Here is an 18042-nt window from a genome sequence, read left to right as displayed (position 1 = left end):
GTCATCAAAGGAACGAGGCATGTTATCTGGATTCATGTCAATGATGTAATTTGCGTCAGTAACGCACCATCACGTTGGACCACGCTTCACACAACCATTCTTACCGTGTCATACTTGACAATGTGGCAAGCACACGTATGTTTATGTGTGTGTCAGTTTGCCTTTTCCATTATTTACTGGCAATCTTTGAAAAAAGGGATTTTCCTTTTCTTTCTTCAGTACACCCGAAAAACAAACAGACAAATAAACAAAAAAAAACAGGAAGTAACATCCAAGACATTAAGTTCTCCTTTCTTTAACTTAGTAATTAGTGAAGAAAACACAGTCATTCACCATGTCCCTCCTGGCATTGATCATCTTTCTCTGTAAGTGCACAAATGTCTTTTTATTTCTTAATGATTTTCACAATTTTTTTTTTGTTGTGTTGCTCATTTGTTAACAAATTAGTTAGGAATAGATAAATCTGTAACTGGTTAAAAATTGCATTTTTTTTTTAATTTGTGTATTTTTATAGAATTGTGAATTGACTCAGAATTTTACTTCTTTTATGTTTAACTAAAGTATGGGAATATTTCAGGGTTTATATTATGCTGAGGCTTATTCACTGAAGTGCATTTTACAATTTACACCAAAATGATAAATAAACTGAAAGAATGCTACAAATCACAAGTTATAGATGATTTTCAATGTTTTATTCAATTATACAAATTCCAGAGAGGTGGCAGTTCCTCTTTAAATGCCGCAGAGCAATTAGTATGTTTGAAAAGTACTGAATTAAAGTGAAATAGCTCAGAAAATTCATCACTTTTGAGTTAATGGAAATGTTAATTTTTTTTTTGTGTAAAAGGTAAGACTGGAGCAATGTTTTCAAGTACCTGGAAAGCAGAGTAATCTGAATGTACCTTTCCTGGTTAAATACTTTGTTATTATTACTATCATTATTAAGTAAAGCAATCACCATGGAAACCAATGGAATGTTTTTTTTTCTGGTTGTGCCACATTTTTGGAACATTGCCCAGAATTTCTGCTTATACAAGAAATCTTATTTGTCTCTGTAGATGCATCAATAATAAGTGTAAAAAACTATTATTATTTTTTTTATGAAAAAGCTAAGATGATATTAATAAAGTTATGTTCGGTAGAGTTATCTCTCTGTAAACCAGTCTGCAGTGTCATATAAAAAAAATATTAGGTCTCATTTCTATATTTTGTGTTTCCTATATATCAAAAATCACTACTTGATTTATCCTGTGCAGTTATATTGAGTAGGATAGAAAGGACATTGGAAATACGTAGATTGAACGATCTCTGAAACAGTGCAAAAAGTGGCATTTCTCAGAAAATATAAAAAAAACGCGAAAATATTGCACAAATTCTCAGCCAGTCGTTCTGTGTTGCGTGACCTCAATGCATGTTGACATCTCAGTGTTGGACCACAAGTTGGTGCCTTTCCTTAAACTAAATTGCCTAAGCCAATGAGATACAATTTCAACATCTTCCATATTGGTATCTGACGACAATATGTGGGTTTGTTCTCTGAACATTGAATTGTATTGAACTGAACGAGTATTGTAAAATTACACGGAAAATGTGGGTTTTGGCTGGAGCTGCTTTGGAGAAATGTTCTGCCTCCATTTTTCAATTCAGTAAAAAACAAAAACAACAAGTAAATTGTCCAATAAAACCATGTTGAAAAATGAAAAAATGTGATTTAATGTGTAATCAAAAAGAGGAAATAATATGTAAAGAAATGATTTCTTAACATTGCCACTTCTCTGTTTTCCTGTATAAAAGCTGAAATTTTAGGGTAACTATGCCTTTTTTTCTGCTGTTTATAAAATATTGGTCTGGGTTTGCTAATTCCATAGGACTTCCTGTGGTTTGTGTGCATTCAAAGAATATGAGGATAGTCTAATGGTCTGTCATGCATGCAACCTTCCTCTTCCATAACATTCTTGCAGCCATAATGCTGGCAAAGCATCAGGGGAGATGTAGTCCACAACAGCTGGAGTGCCCAAAAATTGTCTACGCCTGGTCTACCACTTTACTTCCATGCATTGCCCCATGTTGATTTTTAACTCCAAAATATCTTATAGGGTACTTAGGAAGTATGTGGTGGTACTCGAAGAGCATGGGGGCTGGCAGTACTTTATCTTACTATAATTTAGACAAATTAAGTACAAATTAAATACGACAGAATTTTTTTTATTTGTGGCGCTGTCCCTATAAATAATTTTTTTTAGTACCTTGTGAACGTACCCCCGTTTTGCACATATTTGTAAAAGGCAGAAAACAAAATATCACGTTCCTTTGGTTTTCTAGATAAAGCAACATGTACTTGTAGATATGACTAATTTGGACTTATGCAAATGCATTTATTTGAATTTATTAAAACAAAAAAAAAAAGTCAAAGTTATTTTGACTTTCATGCACATGCAAGTTGGGCTGATGTATTTTTAAAAGTCCTACTCCCGTTTCCATGATTGCCAGTTTATAGTGTAAGGAGGTACATCAATGAACTGAAGTGAATTGTAAAATTTGTGCTCTGATAGTTGATTTCCCAAAAAGTATTTAAATCAATTATAGTCAGATCTTGATTATTTCAGCCTATATTTCTGAATTCGGTTTTCAGTTGACTATGATGACGTATTTCTATGTGCTAGTTTTAATACTGAATTAACTTCTGTTAATCAATAACCCATATTTATTTATTGAATTCTGTAGGTGGTATTTATGGAGCTGCACCCTGTGGAAACACATACATTACGGGAGTAGAAGAAGAAAGTGTAATTCTGCAGTTGGGTCGGACGGGAGTTACTTGGGAATTATGCACTGGAGATGGGAAACAATCTTTCATAGCTCGTACCTACCCTCAGAGACCAGTGGAGGTTCTTAATCCCTTGTATAATGGACGACTCTTTAGTACGCCCGATGGATCTCTGGTTATTTCAAAACTAACCATGAAAGACCAAGGAATCTACAATGCAGACCTATTTGTTGGGGAATGGACATACCTTTGCGATCATCGCTTTAATCTCACCATTATCGGTACGTTTTTTACATGATTGTTTGTACTGTCTTAGTTTTCTTAATGCTTGGAGAATAAACAGCATGAACAGGCAATAATATTGGTCTGTATAGCTGAAAATACTCAACCAAATAATTTCTCGGATATCAGTTATCAACCTATTAAAACTTGATATGAAAAATATTAGCATAAAATATGTCCCTGTTTGAGTACTGTTGCTGGGCTGTGACTCCCATTGCACTCAGCCAGCATTTAGCTAGGAGCAATGAGAGTTAAATTTTAGGAGCAGCAATGTTAGGTTTCAAATACAAAAAGAGAAGTCCTGCGCTTAGTCCCATTACTGCTGGGCCAGCAGCAAGAACTACAATACACATCAGCCCCAATATATGTAAAAACCAAAGAAAAGAAAATGTTACTTGCGCTTTCTCCTTAATCCCTATGTATATCTAGACAAATGGAGGTCATTTAGTTGCTCCAATGGCCATTGGAGGGAATGCCCGCCTGCCAACGTCAAGGCAGAGTTAAATTTTAGGAGCAGCAATGTTGGGTTTCAGTTATAGACTGTGGATGGTCGATAAAATACATGATAGAAATCCAGGCTGGAATTAAATAAAATTAAAGTGTAACTTCCACATTGTCCAGGCAGCAGAAGAGGGGTGTGTTCTGGGTACCAATAAGAACCCAGTTTTGTTGAGAAACTGTTTCCGAACAGTTTGATTCTAAATTTATAAACGGGTGAATAGGGCCCATAGTCTATTGATAGTATACATACTACACTGAGTTGTAGTGGTTTTGGTGTGTGAAGTATACCTTTAAACTTTTTCATGCGTTTTTAGTAGAATTATTATTATTGTGACGTTGGCTTATCTATAGGCATTAAATATGCAGTATGTCTACAAGCCTGGCATGAGAAGTGCAAGAGGTTTTCATGGAGGTTTGTTAGGGGAATGCCAAATTAAAGTTCACCCGTAACACACTGATCAGCCCTGGTAGTCTCCCTGTTTCCGACACACTGATTGGCCACAACATTAAAACCACCTGCCTAATATCCTGTAGGTCCCCCTCGTGCTGACAAAACAGTCTTGATCCAACAATGCATGGACTCAACAAGACCTCTGAACATGCCCTTTGGTATCTGACACCAAGACATTAGCAGCAGATCCTTTAAGTCTTGCACGTTGCGAGGTAGGGCCTCCATGAATTGGATTTATTGTTCCAGTACATCCCACAGATGCTCAATTGGTTTGACATCTGGGGAACTTGGAGACCAAAGCAACACCTTGAACTCTTTGTCACGTTCCTAAAACCAATACTGGACAATTTTTGCAGTGTGGATTTGTTACTTTTGGGGGTGTTTGCATGTTTTACTTACTTAAGGGTGTCCATCACAGCTGCCTCCATCTACATCCTACTGGTCCTAGTCAGCTTATGGTGCTTTATTAGCCAGAATACAACACTGAGGTCTATGGAGGATCTGGAGACACAGCAGGAGCCTCCATAGATAGATGCTTAAATCCCACAACCATCACTTGTGGCAACTGCTGTATTTGGACAAAAGTTGACGATGGAGTTTTGCCTTTTGCCAACCTCTGGCAGGCTGATCAATAAGATAAAGTAGTCCTAATGTGGCGGGACCCCTGGCTGTGGTGTGGGCCCTCAAAAAACTACAGCCCTACCTCTACGGACAGCATTTCACCCTGCTCACAGATCACAACCTGCTGGTATTGCTTAACCGGGTCTCTGGGGACAATGCCAGGCTGTTACAATGGAGCTTGATGCTACAACCATATGACTTTACCATCCACTATTGACAAGGTAAGCAAAACGTCAATGCCGACGGATTATCAGGACAGACAGCCCTAGAGAAGTGATCCGTGAGCACCCCCCGGACATCCACAAGCCGATCCGTTGGGATCACACTGTGAATGCCGGCTTGTGGTTAAGGGGGAGCTGTGTGGTGGGACCGCTGCCTGTTCGTGAATTGTTATGAGATATTCCCAGTGTTTTCCCCTGTATTGTGTTGTTTTCATATGTTTTACCTGCTCCCCGTTCGGGTTCCATTCGCCTCCCAAATGGGGACCACCACGAAACCTCAATTAGAATGTTGTCTCGTAAGGAGGTGTCGAAACCACAAACCGCAAGGGAAGCCTTGGCGCGTGCCGACCCTGGGTGGCGGCCCGTTCGTTAGACAATCGCCATCTAGGGGGAGCATTCGTGGACTGCTTCCCACCTCGTTCGGTTCCCGAACGGGGATCTCGCCAGTGCCCTTGGAGTATTCACGCCAATCAATTTGAACCTGGGCAACTTGCAACATACAGTTGCAAGAAAAAGTATGTGAACCCTTTGGAATGATATGGATTTCTACACAAATTGGTCATAAAATGTGATCTGATCATCATCTAAGTCACAACAATAGTCAATAACAGTCTGCTTAAACTAATAACACACAAAGAATGAAATGTTGCCAATATTTTATTGAACACACCATGTAAACATTCACAGTGCAAGTGGAAAAAGTATGTGAACCCCTAGACTAATGACATCTCCAAGAGCTAATTGGAGTGAGATGTCAGCCCAACTGGAGTCCAATCAATGAGATGAGATTGGAGGTGTTGGTTACAGCTGCCCTGCCCTATAAAAAACACACACCAGTTCTAAGTTCGCTTTTCACAAGAAGCATTGCCTGATGTGAATGATGCCTCGCACAAAAGAGCTCTCAGAAGACCTACAATTAAGAATTGTTGACTTACATAAAGCTGGAAAGGGTTATAAAAGTATCTCCAAAAGCCTTGGTGTTCATCAATTTGTTCATAAATTTGTCCACGGCAAGACAAATTGTCTATAAATGGAGAATGTTCAGCACTGCTGCTACTCTCCCTAGGAGTGGCCTTCCTGTAAAGATGACTGCAAGAGCACAGCGCAGACTGCTCAATGAGGTGAAGAAGAATCCTAGAGTGTCAGCTAAAGACTTACAAAAAGAGATATATAAAAAAAGGTTGTGTCATGCGCAATATTTAGTGTTCTCCATGATTGTACTGTACATGTATATGGACTTTTTTAATATTCATATTTATTTTTATTCTTTATATTTATTTCATTTTTATTTATTTTAATTTTTTATTTATTTTTATATTTATTTTATTTTTTTATTTTTATTTTTATGTATTTATTTTCATTTTATTTTATTTCATTCACATATTTTTTCATTTTTCTTTCTTTCTTTTTGTCTCCTTTTTTATTTTTACATTTTTTATATATATATTTTTTTATATATATTTGTTTATATTTTTTTATATTTTTTTTATATATTTGTTAGAGTATGTTTCTTTACATATAGTTACATAGCTGAAAAGAGACTTGCGTCCATCAAGTTCAGCCTTCCTCACATTTGTTTTTTTTGCTGTTGATCCAAAAGAAGGCAAAAAAAAAGTTTGAAGCACAATTTTGCAACAAGCTATAAACAAAATTCCTTCATGACCCCAGAATGGCAGTCGGATTTATCCTTGGATCAAGCAGTTATTACCCTACATTGAACGATTATATCCGTAATATTCTGTTTTTGCAAGTATGCATCTAGTAGCTGTTTGAACATCTGTATGGACTCTGATAAAACCACTTCTTCAGGCAGAGAATTCCACATCCTGATTGTTCTTACAGTAAAAAAACCTTTCCTTTGCCTTAGACAAAATCTTCTTTCTTCCAGTCTAAACGCATGGCCTCGTGTCCTATTTAGAGTTTGGTTTGTGAATAGATTTCCACACAATGGTTTGTATTGGCCCTGAATATATTTGTATAATGTTATCATATCCCCTCTCAGGCGACGTTTTTCTAAACTAAATAGGTTTAAATTTGTTAATCTTTCTTCATAGCTGATATGTTCCATTCCTTTTATTAATTTTGTAGCCCGCCTCTGCACTTTTTCTAGTGCCATAATATCCTTCTTTAGAACAGGTGCCCAAAATTGCACAGCATATTCAATATGTGGTCTTACCAGTGATTTATAAAGAGGCAAAATTATATTCTCGTCCCGAGAATGAATGCCCTTTTTCATGCATGACAATACCTTACTGGCCTTGGCCACTGCTGATTGACATTGCACATTGTTGCATAGTTTGTTGTCTATAACAATTCCCAAGTCCTTTTCGTGTGTTGTTATCCCTAATTCACTTCCATTAAGGGTATACGTTGCTTGTGTATTCTTTACGCCGAAGTGCATAACTTTGCATTTTTCAACATTAAATTTAATCTGCCATTTGAGTGCCCAGTCCTCCAGTCTATCTAAATCCCTCTGCAGCAAAGTAATATCTTGCTCACATTGTATTACTTCACAGAGTTTTGTGTCATCTGCAAACACTGAAACATGACTTTCAATGCTGTCTTCAAGATCATTTATAAACATGAAGGGGTCCCAGAACAGACCCCTGAGGGACACCACTTGCCACCTCTGTCCAGCTTGAAAATTTACCATTAACGACAACTCTTTGTATTCTGTTTTTAAGCCAATGTTCTACCCAAGAACAAGCATTTTCATCTAGACCAATTTCCTTGAGTTTGAACACTAATCTGTTGTGTGGAACTGTATCAAATGCCTTGGCAAAATCCAAATAGATCACATCCACTGCAACACCCTGATCTATACTTCTACTTACTTCTTCGTAGAACGCAATCAAGTTAGTTTGACATGACCTGTGCTTCATAAAACCGTGCTGATTTTTGCTGATAACCATGTTCTTCTCAAGGAATTCTTGAATATTATCCCTTAATAAGCGTTCAAATATTTTACCAGCCACAGAAGTTAAGCTCACAGGTCTATAATTTCCAGGCAAGGATTTTGAACCCTTTTTGAATTTAGGAACCACATCTGCCTTCCTCCAATCCTCCGGAACACTTCCTGAAAGAAAAGAATCTTGAAAGATTAAAAACATCCCTGTTAGCAAATCTACAATACGTAAAACACTAAACAAGAATGGATTTCACGGGAGGATACCACAGAGGAAGCCACTGCTGTCCAAACAAAACATTGCTGCACGTTTACAGTTTGCACAAGAGCACCTGGATGTTCCACAGCAGTACTGGCAAAATATTCTGTGGACAGATGAAACCAAATTTGAGTTGTTTGGAAGAAACACACAACACAATGTGTGGCGAAAAAGAGGCACAGCACACCAACATCAAAACCTCATCCCAACTGTAAAGTGTAGTAATGGGGGCATCATGGTTTGGGGCTGCTTTACTGCATCAGGGCCTGGACGGATTGCTATCATCGAAGGAAAAATGAGTCCCAAGTTTATCAAGACATTTTGCAAGAGAACTTAAGGCCATCTGTCTACCAGCTGAAGCTCAACAGAAGATGGGTGTTGCAACAGGACAACGACCCAAAGCATAGAAGTAAATCAACAACAGAATGGCTTAAACAGAAGAAAATACGCCTTCTGAAGTGGCCCAGTCAGAGTCCTGACCTCAACCCGATTGAGATGCTGTGGCATGACCTCAAGAAAGCGATTCACACCAGACATCCCAAGAATATTGCTGAACTGAAACAGTTCTGTAAAGAGGAATGGTCAAGAATTACTCCTGACCGTTGTGCACGTCTAATCTGCAACTACAGGAAACGTTTGGTTGAAGTTATTGCTGCCAAAGGAGGTTCAACCAGTTATTAAATCCAAGGGTTCACGTACTTTTTCCACCTGCACTGTAAATGTTTACATGGTGTGTTCAATAAAAACATGGCAACATTTCATTCTTTGTGTGTTATTAGTTTAAGCAGACTGTGATTGTCTATTGTTGTGACTTAGATGATGATCAGATCACATTTTATGACCAATTTGTGCAGAAATCAATATCATTCCAAAGGGTTCAAATACTTTTTCTTGCAACTGTAAGTGTGCAAGGGAAGTAATTAATGAGTATAGACGAGTGGCGGCAAAGGGGAACATTCGTGTCCCGAAAGGAGACACTTCCCTTGCTTGGTTTCACCCAGAGACCCCACGAGCTGAGGCAGTTAACGTTCTGGGGGTCCCTGAGATTGGTGGGGACACTCTTTTGGGGACAATGGTGGAAGCTTTCCCACGCTGGGACTCCCAGGTACAAAGGCTCATGGCATGAAGACCTCCTGGTCTCCGGAGGTGGGAAACCCTGAGGATGAGTGGCGGGAACAGGGGACAAAGGGACTGGAGTTCCGTTTCCATCAGGAGACCCCTGGGAGGGGGAGGACCCTGGGAGATGGCACTGAGTGGCGGGAACAGGGGACAAAGGGATTAGGGTTCCGGTTCCATTATGCGACCCGTGAGAGGGGGGAAGACCCTGGGAGGGGACATTGTCATTATATGTGATCCATCCCTTGCACGGGGAAAGTATAAAGCCAATAAAGTTGTCGTTGTACCCCCAGGACTACGTATCATCCGGTTACTGGGTGGGAAATGGGTCTCTCTGTACTATAACTGATTATCTTCCAGGAAGAAGACATGGCTGAGCAAGGACAACCGGTCGGGTTGTCAGCAGGCCCGCTACATTCCCTACTTTACCTTATGGTATATTTGGATTGCGTTGGATTTCCAAAGCAGTCTTGATCATTATTTCATAAAGAATACATCTGTATCAAATATTGAAAAATGACAGATGCACTAAAATACTATACTTGTATGAATGTACATGTTCCTATCTCACTAAACCTTTCTTTGTCACAGGCCGAAGTCAACATTATGGGAATGGCAATCCTACTACTGTTGGGGAAGCATTTTCTGATGAACTGCCATGCCCCCCAAAAGCTAGTAGCTTTGATCATGGTAAGGTTGAATACCATCTAAAGGTTCTATAGTTGGGGACATTTCTCAACCCATTCATAAACTATATGCTTTAACTTTGGCCTTATATACTACAAATCAACCCTGTCAAGTTTGAGATGTTTTTATATTTTGCATTATTTTTGTAAAGACAAGAAATTGTTAGCACATCCAGAATAAAAGACAAGCCACCTTTTTCAAATACAATCCATCAACAACAACAACCTAAACACAAGAACAATTACAAAAGTGCAACAGAAAGCCGAGTAGCTCAGTATGTCAGATGCCTATAGGCATAGTATTCTACTGCTCCCACCTCTCCCTCCCCCCAAAAAGAAAGAAAAGAAAAAGGCCCATAAAGTAGAGTTTATTACATTGTGAGTTTTTAGGGTTATTTGCAAAAAACTCATACTCCTATCTGTAGCCCAATCAGTCTCCTAAGATTGATATTAGAACTCTTATACAGTGTGTATCACTCAGTTCTGTCTATTGTTCCTGCAAGGCTTTTTCCATGAGAGAGGCTGATAGATAGCAGATGGGGCATGATCCCTTCCTGTCCAGCCTCACACACAGACAGTGGAGGTTGCACAGGAAGTGGAAGGAACCATGTCTCATCTGCCCACTATCTGCTTCTGAGGTTTACACGCTCTTTGATTGCTCTTACAGCTCTACTATCAAACATGGAAGGGTGACTGGGCTACAGAGGACACAGACAAAGGCTCCTGGTACTTCTCTCCCCACCAGACCATTTAAGCTCCGAAAAAGTCACATTATTAGTGTTGCAAATAAGCGCCATCGACAGGACATGCATCTCTAGGCAGGTACATACTCTGCCTGATGGGGAATTCAGTCCTGCAGGTGGGATAGAACACTCAAATTTATACCTCGTAGGAAATCCAGGTCTCCCATGTTGAATGGACCAAGTCAGACAAATATTGCAAAAGATCAGTCAAATAATACATTTGATAATTACCATAGATTATTTATCAAACCCTTTTGAAATGGAAGGCATATCGTAGTAGAGCAAGCACTCCCCCAATATTCTCAGAGCACGTTTACCAAACACACGGTTCTCAGCATCAGTCAAGAGGCCTTAAAAAAAGGAAAATCCTTGAGTCCAGCTTAAAGTCTCAGCTCAAAGTTGTTGATTTTTTTTTTTCTACTATGGATTCACCTTTGGGGATTATCATTGCCACATATCTTAAAACAAGTGTAATTTTTATTTTTTCCTTTCATGTTACACAGTTTGATTAGGGTTGTACACTAGTACATTATAATTTTGTGAAAACTTTACACCAAATAATTCTCCAGAACAAATATATGTGTTGTTGATTTTTTTTGGAGAGTGTTGTCCGTCTTTCCCTAAGCCTAGTAACCTTACAACAAGTCAGTTTTTTTTTAGAGATTCTTTGACAAAAGTCATACATTGCTGAACAGTTATCAAATAGAAAATGTTCGTAAAAATATAGGACAAAACCCAAGAGAGGTCTTTATAAATGTCCAAATGGTATTTAGAGTATTAAAACTATTAATTGTCTTTATTCCATTTTACACAAATACAGAAACCCTGCCAGAAATGTTAATCTGTCGTTTAAATCAAACATCCTCAAAGGAAATGTCTTATGTGTGTTGTTTCAAACCATCTACTTATAAAAGTTTCTTGTTTTCCAATATTATAATTGTGTATTAGACATATCAAGTCCAACTCCTTGTAGAAACCGACACGTGACCGCATTTGAAGGGGACAGTGTTACTCTCCAGTTGGGTCAGACAGGCATCGAAACCACCACTTGGGAAGTTTGTATCGGAGATGGGAGGAGATATTTTATAGCTAATACTTTGCGCAGGGGATCATTGGAGATTCGAGATGTCCTCTGGTATAATGGAAGACTCTCTAGTGCACAGGATGGATCCTTGATCATTACAAAACTAACCATGGAAGACCAAAGAATCTACAACGCAGATCTATTTCGGATATCATGGCAATACCGTTGTGATCAGCGATATAATCTCACCGTGATCCGTAGGTTATTGGCTGATACTCGTGTGCTATGATGAATTGACATAGATAAATGTTTGTTGTGTACTCTGCTTAAAAATATGACTTAGAGGGCCAAATTATTTATCTTAGATACTTTTAGGCTCCGAAAAATATTAGACGAAACTAAACACCCACTCAGAAAAAAATTCTAATCCAACCCTTAATAATTACTTATATGAATTGGATATTGTGAACATTTTTATGATAAGAGCCTTTTTCTTGTACACACATAAAGTTAACATGTTGGTGAAACACAAAACAACATTTGTTATGTCATAAAATCATGTCATCATAAATGTATCAAGCCAACTGCGCATTGTAGACATATATAAGCCTATTGTATTGACATGTAGAAAACTATCTCATACACATATATAAACTGGCTTTATTGGCATTCATACAAACAGATTTAAAAAAGTTAAATGAAACACATTCCATGCATGTTTAAATATGAGTTAACGTCTTTTATAAAACCCTATCCTGTGCCTTTATAAAAATACTTTTAGTTATATAAAACTATTTCCCCGTTAATTACTAGCATATAGAAGCTGATCTTAAAGGGGAACTGCCACTTCCCTGGACTTTTTAGACCATTGAAGATAACATTGACAATCACGTCTAAATTTTATTTTAAAGGTTTACTCCAACCACCATGACCCCTTATGCTTTTAAAAGTAGTCACGGTGATAGAATGCTGGATGCGCAGTGTTGTGCTTGAAACACTGCAAATCCAGAGTTATTCGCAATTATGTGTTGGGGGCTAATTAAACTGCCAGCGCATGTGGCAGGCTGCTTAATGTCAATTCTGTGCATATTTTATAGCTGTCATCAGCGTTCACTGCAGGAGCCAAGCCTGCAAGAGAAGCTTGTGTCTATGCTCCCTCCTTAACGGCAACTTTGCCTCCAGAATAACCCCTCCACTGTTTTTTGTTTCCTCCTTCTTTCCCTCAACCCTCTCCCTTGGTTGGCAGAGAGTGTGTGCAAATGGTAAATGGTCCAATCAAAGGTTTGTCTATGAGAATCCTTTGAGCAGACCTCTGCGTGATTAAAGTAAATAAAATTTATTTGAAAACTTTTTAGGGGGTGTGGGTAGAGAATAGGGACTATTATCTAAATTTATGTGAAAATATTTAGCAAATTGCATCATAATCTATATCAGACAGGGCAAACATTGCAGTAAATTAGGAGAAACTGAATATTTTTTTTCGTTTATTTTCTTCCTTTTATTCTTTCGCTAGGCTGACTGCTATGCATAGTATTACTTTCTTAGCAGCTCTGTTTTTATGCGTCGCACCTCTTTATATTTTTTTAATACTATTTAACAGTTAATGGTAGTTTTGCTCAAAATTCTCCAAATTGTTTTGTTTTTCTTGCAGGACGACCTCCAGTTATCCCAAATGCTCCAATCAAAAATTCTAATGTTGTGTTTCCATGCCCCCGGAAAAGTAGAGGTAACAGCGTAAAACATATCTGATGGTATAGGGAATGTGCCCATTATAAAAAAAAGTATGTTTTTTTTTTTATCTCTTATCCATCTGATTTATTCCACAGAACAGATCTCACACTGTTAAGCTTTCACATAGATTTACATTTGTAAATAGATTTCATATGCCATCAGGCATAATTATATGTAATGTTATTCACTACTGGACATGTGCTTATTTTTTTCAAAATAAGACAAAAATGATGCAGTCATACCTAAATTCTATCACTGCTTCTCTTAGGATCTTTGAGATGATCACTAACATTTCTTATTAACATTATACCAGGTTCTAATTTCTACTCCGAAAGTGACAGATATACGGACTCACCGCAAGTACAGGAGAGTACAGGTACTGTTAATTCATCTTTAGGGACACCTTTATATCTAAACATTACAAGGTCTCCCATCCTACATAGCATATGCACTAATCTAAAATACATACATTGGCATCAAAAAATTATTCTTTCTCCATTTATTTTCATTAAGATGTTGCACGTGGTCAATGGATATTCACAGCATCCTTATATTAGAGTGTCGTGCTTTTATTTATTATGCATTAAGTGGAGTAGCACTCACTAAAGAAATTTCCACCCGTAGTGCCACCAGACCATATAAATATTCATGAAGAAAGTTGGACCGGGCTCATACAGATATAATTGGAAAACCATACAACGTTTTGGCTAGAACAAGAGACTTTATCAAGCTTTATCAAACCTGGTCTATCATTCTTCATGTTTATTTAATTAGTATCCACACAGATATCATAAAATTTACTGCACTATGGTCTATCTTCTCTTTAAGAGATCGCTAAGCAGTAATAAAATAAGTATAAAATAAATACAATAAAACAAATAACTTACCTTGTATGATCAGGGGTCAATGGATTTTCAATTAGGCAGAATAGACATCTACCTACAAGCGTCTGTCTTGTATGGGACACCTATCTAGAGCATTTGTAATGAGCCTATTTGGAACTTAGATGGGCTGGTGAGTTGAGATAAGTACCAAGAGTGTTTCACATACATAAACACTCCGGGTATCGTGACCACTTCAAAACACTGAAGTGGTCATGGTGTCTGGCTTACTGATAAAATGACAAGCTTACTTGTCCACTTTTGGTTGTCATTGAATTAGTCCTAGTCTTGTCTTGCATATGTTAAACTAAAAAAATAAAAATGGATTTTCTTCATGAGCTGAATGTTCGAACTACCCTCGGCAAATTAAGTAGATGGTAAATCTTTTCCATATTGATGATCATGGGGGGGCTGGGCATGAATTTTCTGATAAATATGCAGATTATGGAATATGCAAAATGTGAAAATTTAAGCCAACTGGACAAAGAATACCCTGCTACTTGTCAGACTAAAATAAAACAGCCCCATGACAATTACGACCAACATTAGCAATATTTTACAGTGAAACATTTTTGCCTATATTTTGGCATTCAGATTTAATTTGCTAAAACACAGAGTTCAGTGAACATAATTAACTGTAGTGACAAAACGGTGGCATTCTGAAACTATATTTATGAAGGAACGAGAGCATTTATAAATTCCCAAATGTTAAATTAACAAATATAAAACTGTTGTATCATCTTGCTATGTGGCTGGGGGTTACGCTGCTTATTTTAAAGAGCAAGAGGTAAAACGGTGGCATTATGAGGAAAACATGCTTGTAATATTTTGGGGGGTCATACAAAGTTTTTATTGACACACAAAACTGAGATTAACACGATTTTACAGTAGCAACATGAACATTACCATACATATAATGAGTATGCAAGCATCAGTGTGTGTGTGTTGTTCATGTAGTGTGTGTAGTGAATGTAGCGTGTGTGTAGTGCATGCAGTGTGTGTGTTAATGTGAGAGGTGAGCAGTTTTGTTTTTTTCATTTTTAATTCTGTTTATTCCCCCTTCCTACCCTTAACCAGTGGGAACGGAGGGGGGATACTTGATTACCTGATGGTCCGATGGCTCAGTGGAATTGGAGGACAGTGAAAAGGAAGCCTAGAAGTCTAATCTTCCCCTCCAGCAGCAACAGCAGACACTGCCGGATCCTCCCGAGTGCACGACTGTGGGTTGCCATGACAATGCTCCAGTATGCATTGGTAACATGCAGCAACGCTCTCGCGGCCCACCAGAGTGAGAGTGCCTGCTGCTGCACAGGAAGATTAGACTTATTGGTCCCCGCTTCATTAGCAAAGGCTGTAAGGAGCCTGGAACTGCATATATATATATATATATATATATATATATATATATAGTGGTAATAGCTATAGATATATGCATAGATATATGCACAGGGGCCCCTTACAGCCGATATGTTAAAGGTACAGGGGCGGCAAAATGCTGCCCTGTGAAAGTGACACCTGGAGCCATGATCCCACCAGGACCTATAGACGGGCCAGCGCAGGGTGTTACTGTATGAAGTTCCCTTGTTAAGATCAAACAAGAGACAAGATAATTCTGATTATATTGCAATCCAAATAATCTAATTATATTTTTTTATTTTTTTTATTTTTATTATTATTATTATTATAAAGTTTGCCATTTTAACTGATAACAATTGACAGTTCACTTGGACTTTTTTTTTCCAGACCGAACACCAGACAACGAACAATTTCCAAAGAAATTCTCAATTATGACTATTGTGCGGCTTGCGTTATCTGTGTGCATCCTTGTAATTTCATTATGTTTCTTTATTCACCATGTGAAGACAGAGGTCCTAAAGCCTAAAAAGGACCCTGTTTTATGTAAGTGGTAAAGGTTATTAAACAAACACATCTTGATACATTGTTTTTCTAGGTTAATGTCTTAAACTGCAGAAATTTACTCTGGCCACTAGAGGGCAATCTAATTTAATACATTCTTCATTTTGGGAACATGTTATCAACGCAATCAGTCCTTGGTATATTTATGTCAAAACAAAAGGATATATCCACTAATGAGAATAAATAAATACAAATAAGCGTGTGATCCCAAGTGTCCCTCACATACACCAAAAACCAAATGAAATACAAAAAAGTGGGAAAACAAGAATACGTATAAAAAGAAATATAACCACCTGGAAAAGGTAGAGTGTAGAATGAGCCTGGGAATTACTGGGATAACTAAAAGGCTGGTTTCATGCGTGCGCGCAGTGTTCACACGTGAAATCAGTCGTTCGCATGCGCACAGACTTTGGATCCCATCCACGCAAATATATCATTGGCTTGCTCCACCAGGAGACGCATAGGATATGCGTCAATGGACTTCTGGGTGGAACACATGCCGAATTCAGGTGTATTCCATCGTCCATCAACCCAAACATATTTAAGGAATACCCATGGTGGAAAGAATTCATATCCCTGAGGAAGTCCCAGCTACAGGACGAAACGCGTTGGATGCATTCTCTGTCCTGGACTTTTACTTTTGTTTATTTGTTTCACTGTATTGATTCTGTATTTATTTTATACTTATTTTATTACTGCTTAGCGATGAACTTACCTCTCAAGATGGAGGACTTTCCATCTGATCCACTTTACAGTGCACATAAGCCTCGTGTTTCCTTTTATTTATCTCAGTAATTCCTAGGATCATTCTACACTCTACCTTTTCCAGGTGGCTATATGTCTTGGTATATTTATACTGATACTACAATGGGGATATTTAGAGAGCATCAAAGAATGAACAAACACTTATACGTTGAAATATAAATAAACAGTAACTGATTTTTATACCATTAAATGTTGCTAACAAGTTGTGCAAGTTGTGCACTGAAAATGTAAACGGAGCCGTGAAGCACACCGACAGCCGGCTACCAGCAGGACCACGCTAAGCTCACATGGGATAATGGCCAAGAAGAGACATAAGCGGACTTTGGTATATGTACCCCACTGGCCCAAACATACTCAGCACGGGTAGAGCACCAACGAGATCCACCTAATCACGCTCAGCCACCCTCATCAGCCATACCCAAGCGTGGTTATAAGGGCCTGCAGGGTGATCCACTGTCCCTAGCGGTTAAAGCAGCCACCCAGCCACACATAAGCAGCATGAACTGCCTTTATACAACGTTTGATCTAGCCTGTATAGCATAATTCTTCTCTTCTTGTTTTATTTACACTGTTATGCCTGCTATCACTTACAAAAAATTGTGCTGTATATTCAAATGCCATGTAACAGAAATGTCTTGTTTTATTAATATTTCTTGCCAACGCTGTTGTGGCATTGGAGAAAATCTATGTTAAACTCATGCACACAAAAATAAAGAATAAAAAAAAAAAAAAATTTAAACTTACCCTTCAAATTATGTAAACACTGGTGAGACTTCACTTGGAGTATTGTACGCAGTATTGGATACCGTATCTTCAGAAGGATATTGATACGTTAGAGAGAGTTCAAAGAAGGGCTACTAAACTGGTTCATGGATTGCAGGATAAAACTTAGAAGAAAAGGTTAAAGGAACCTAATATATCAGGAAGTATTGCTTTACTGAGAGGGTAGTGGATGCATGGAATAGCCTTCCAGCTGAAGTGGTAGAGGTTAACACAGTGAAGGAGTTTAAGCATGCGTGGGATAGGCATAAGGCTATCCTAGACTTAAGATAAGGCCAGGGACTAATTAAAAGTATTTTGAAATATTGGGAAGACTAGATGGGCCGAATGGTTCTTATTTGCCGTCACATTCTATCTTTCTATGCATATAAAAAGAAAAGAAAAACAGAATA

General features: G+C 38.1%; 1 protein-coding gene across 2 annotated transcripts in view; it reads left to right on the top strand.

Moving 5' to 3' along the window:
* The window catches only part of LOC134583076 (uncharacterized), a 50655-nt gene continuing 32613 nt past the window's right edge, over window positions 1-18042 (top strand). For both annotated transcript variants that reach the window (XM_063439833.1, XM_063439832.1), the window contains exons 1-6: window positions 1-365; window positions 2725-3048; window positions 9715-9813; window positions 11501-11833; window positions 13228-13302; window positions 13621-13683. In XM_063439833.1, the coding sequence (XP_063295903.1) occupies window positions 335-365; window positions 2725-3048; window positions 9715-9813; window positions 11501-11833; window positions 13228-13302; window positions 13621-13683 (925 nt within the window). In that variant the 5' untranslated portion in view covers window positions 1-334. The remainder of the gene's footprint in view (window positions 366-2724; window positions 3049-9714; window positions 9814-11500; window positions 11834-13227; window positions 13303-13620; window positions 13684-18042) is intronic.

This window comes from Pelobates fuscus, chromosome 13 (assembly GCF_036172605.1).
Source record: "Pelobates fuscus isolate aPelFus1 chromosome 13, aPelFus1.pri, whole genome shotgun sequence".
Lineage (NCBI taxonomy): Eukaryota > Metazoa > Chordata > Amphibia > Anura > Pelobatidae > Pelobates > Pelobates fuscus.
Note: the sequence above shows the minus strand (reverse complement) of the source record. Positions and strands in the feature narration are given on the sequence as shown.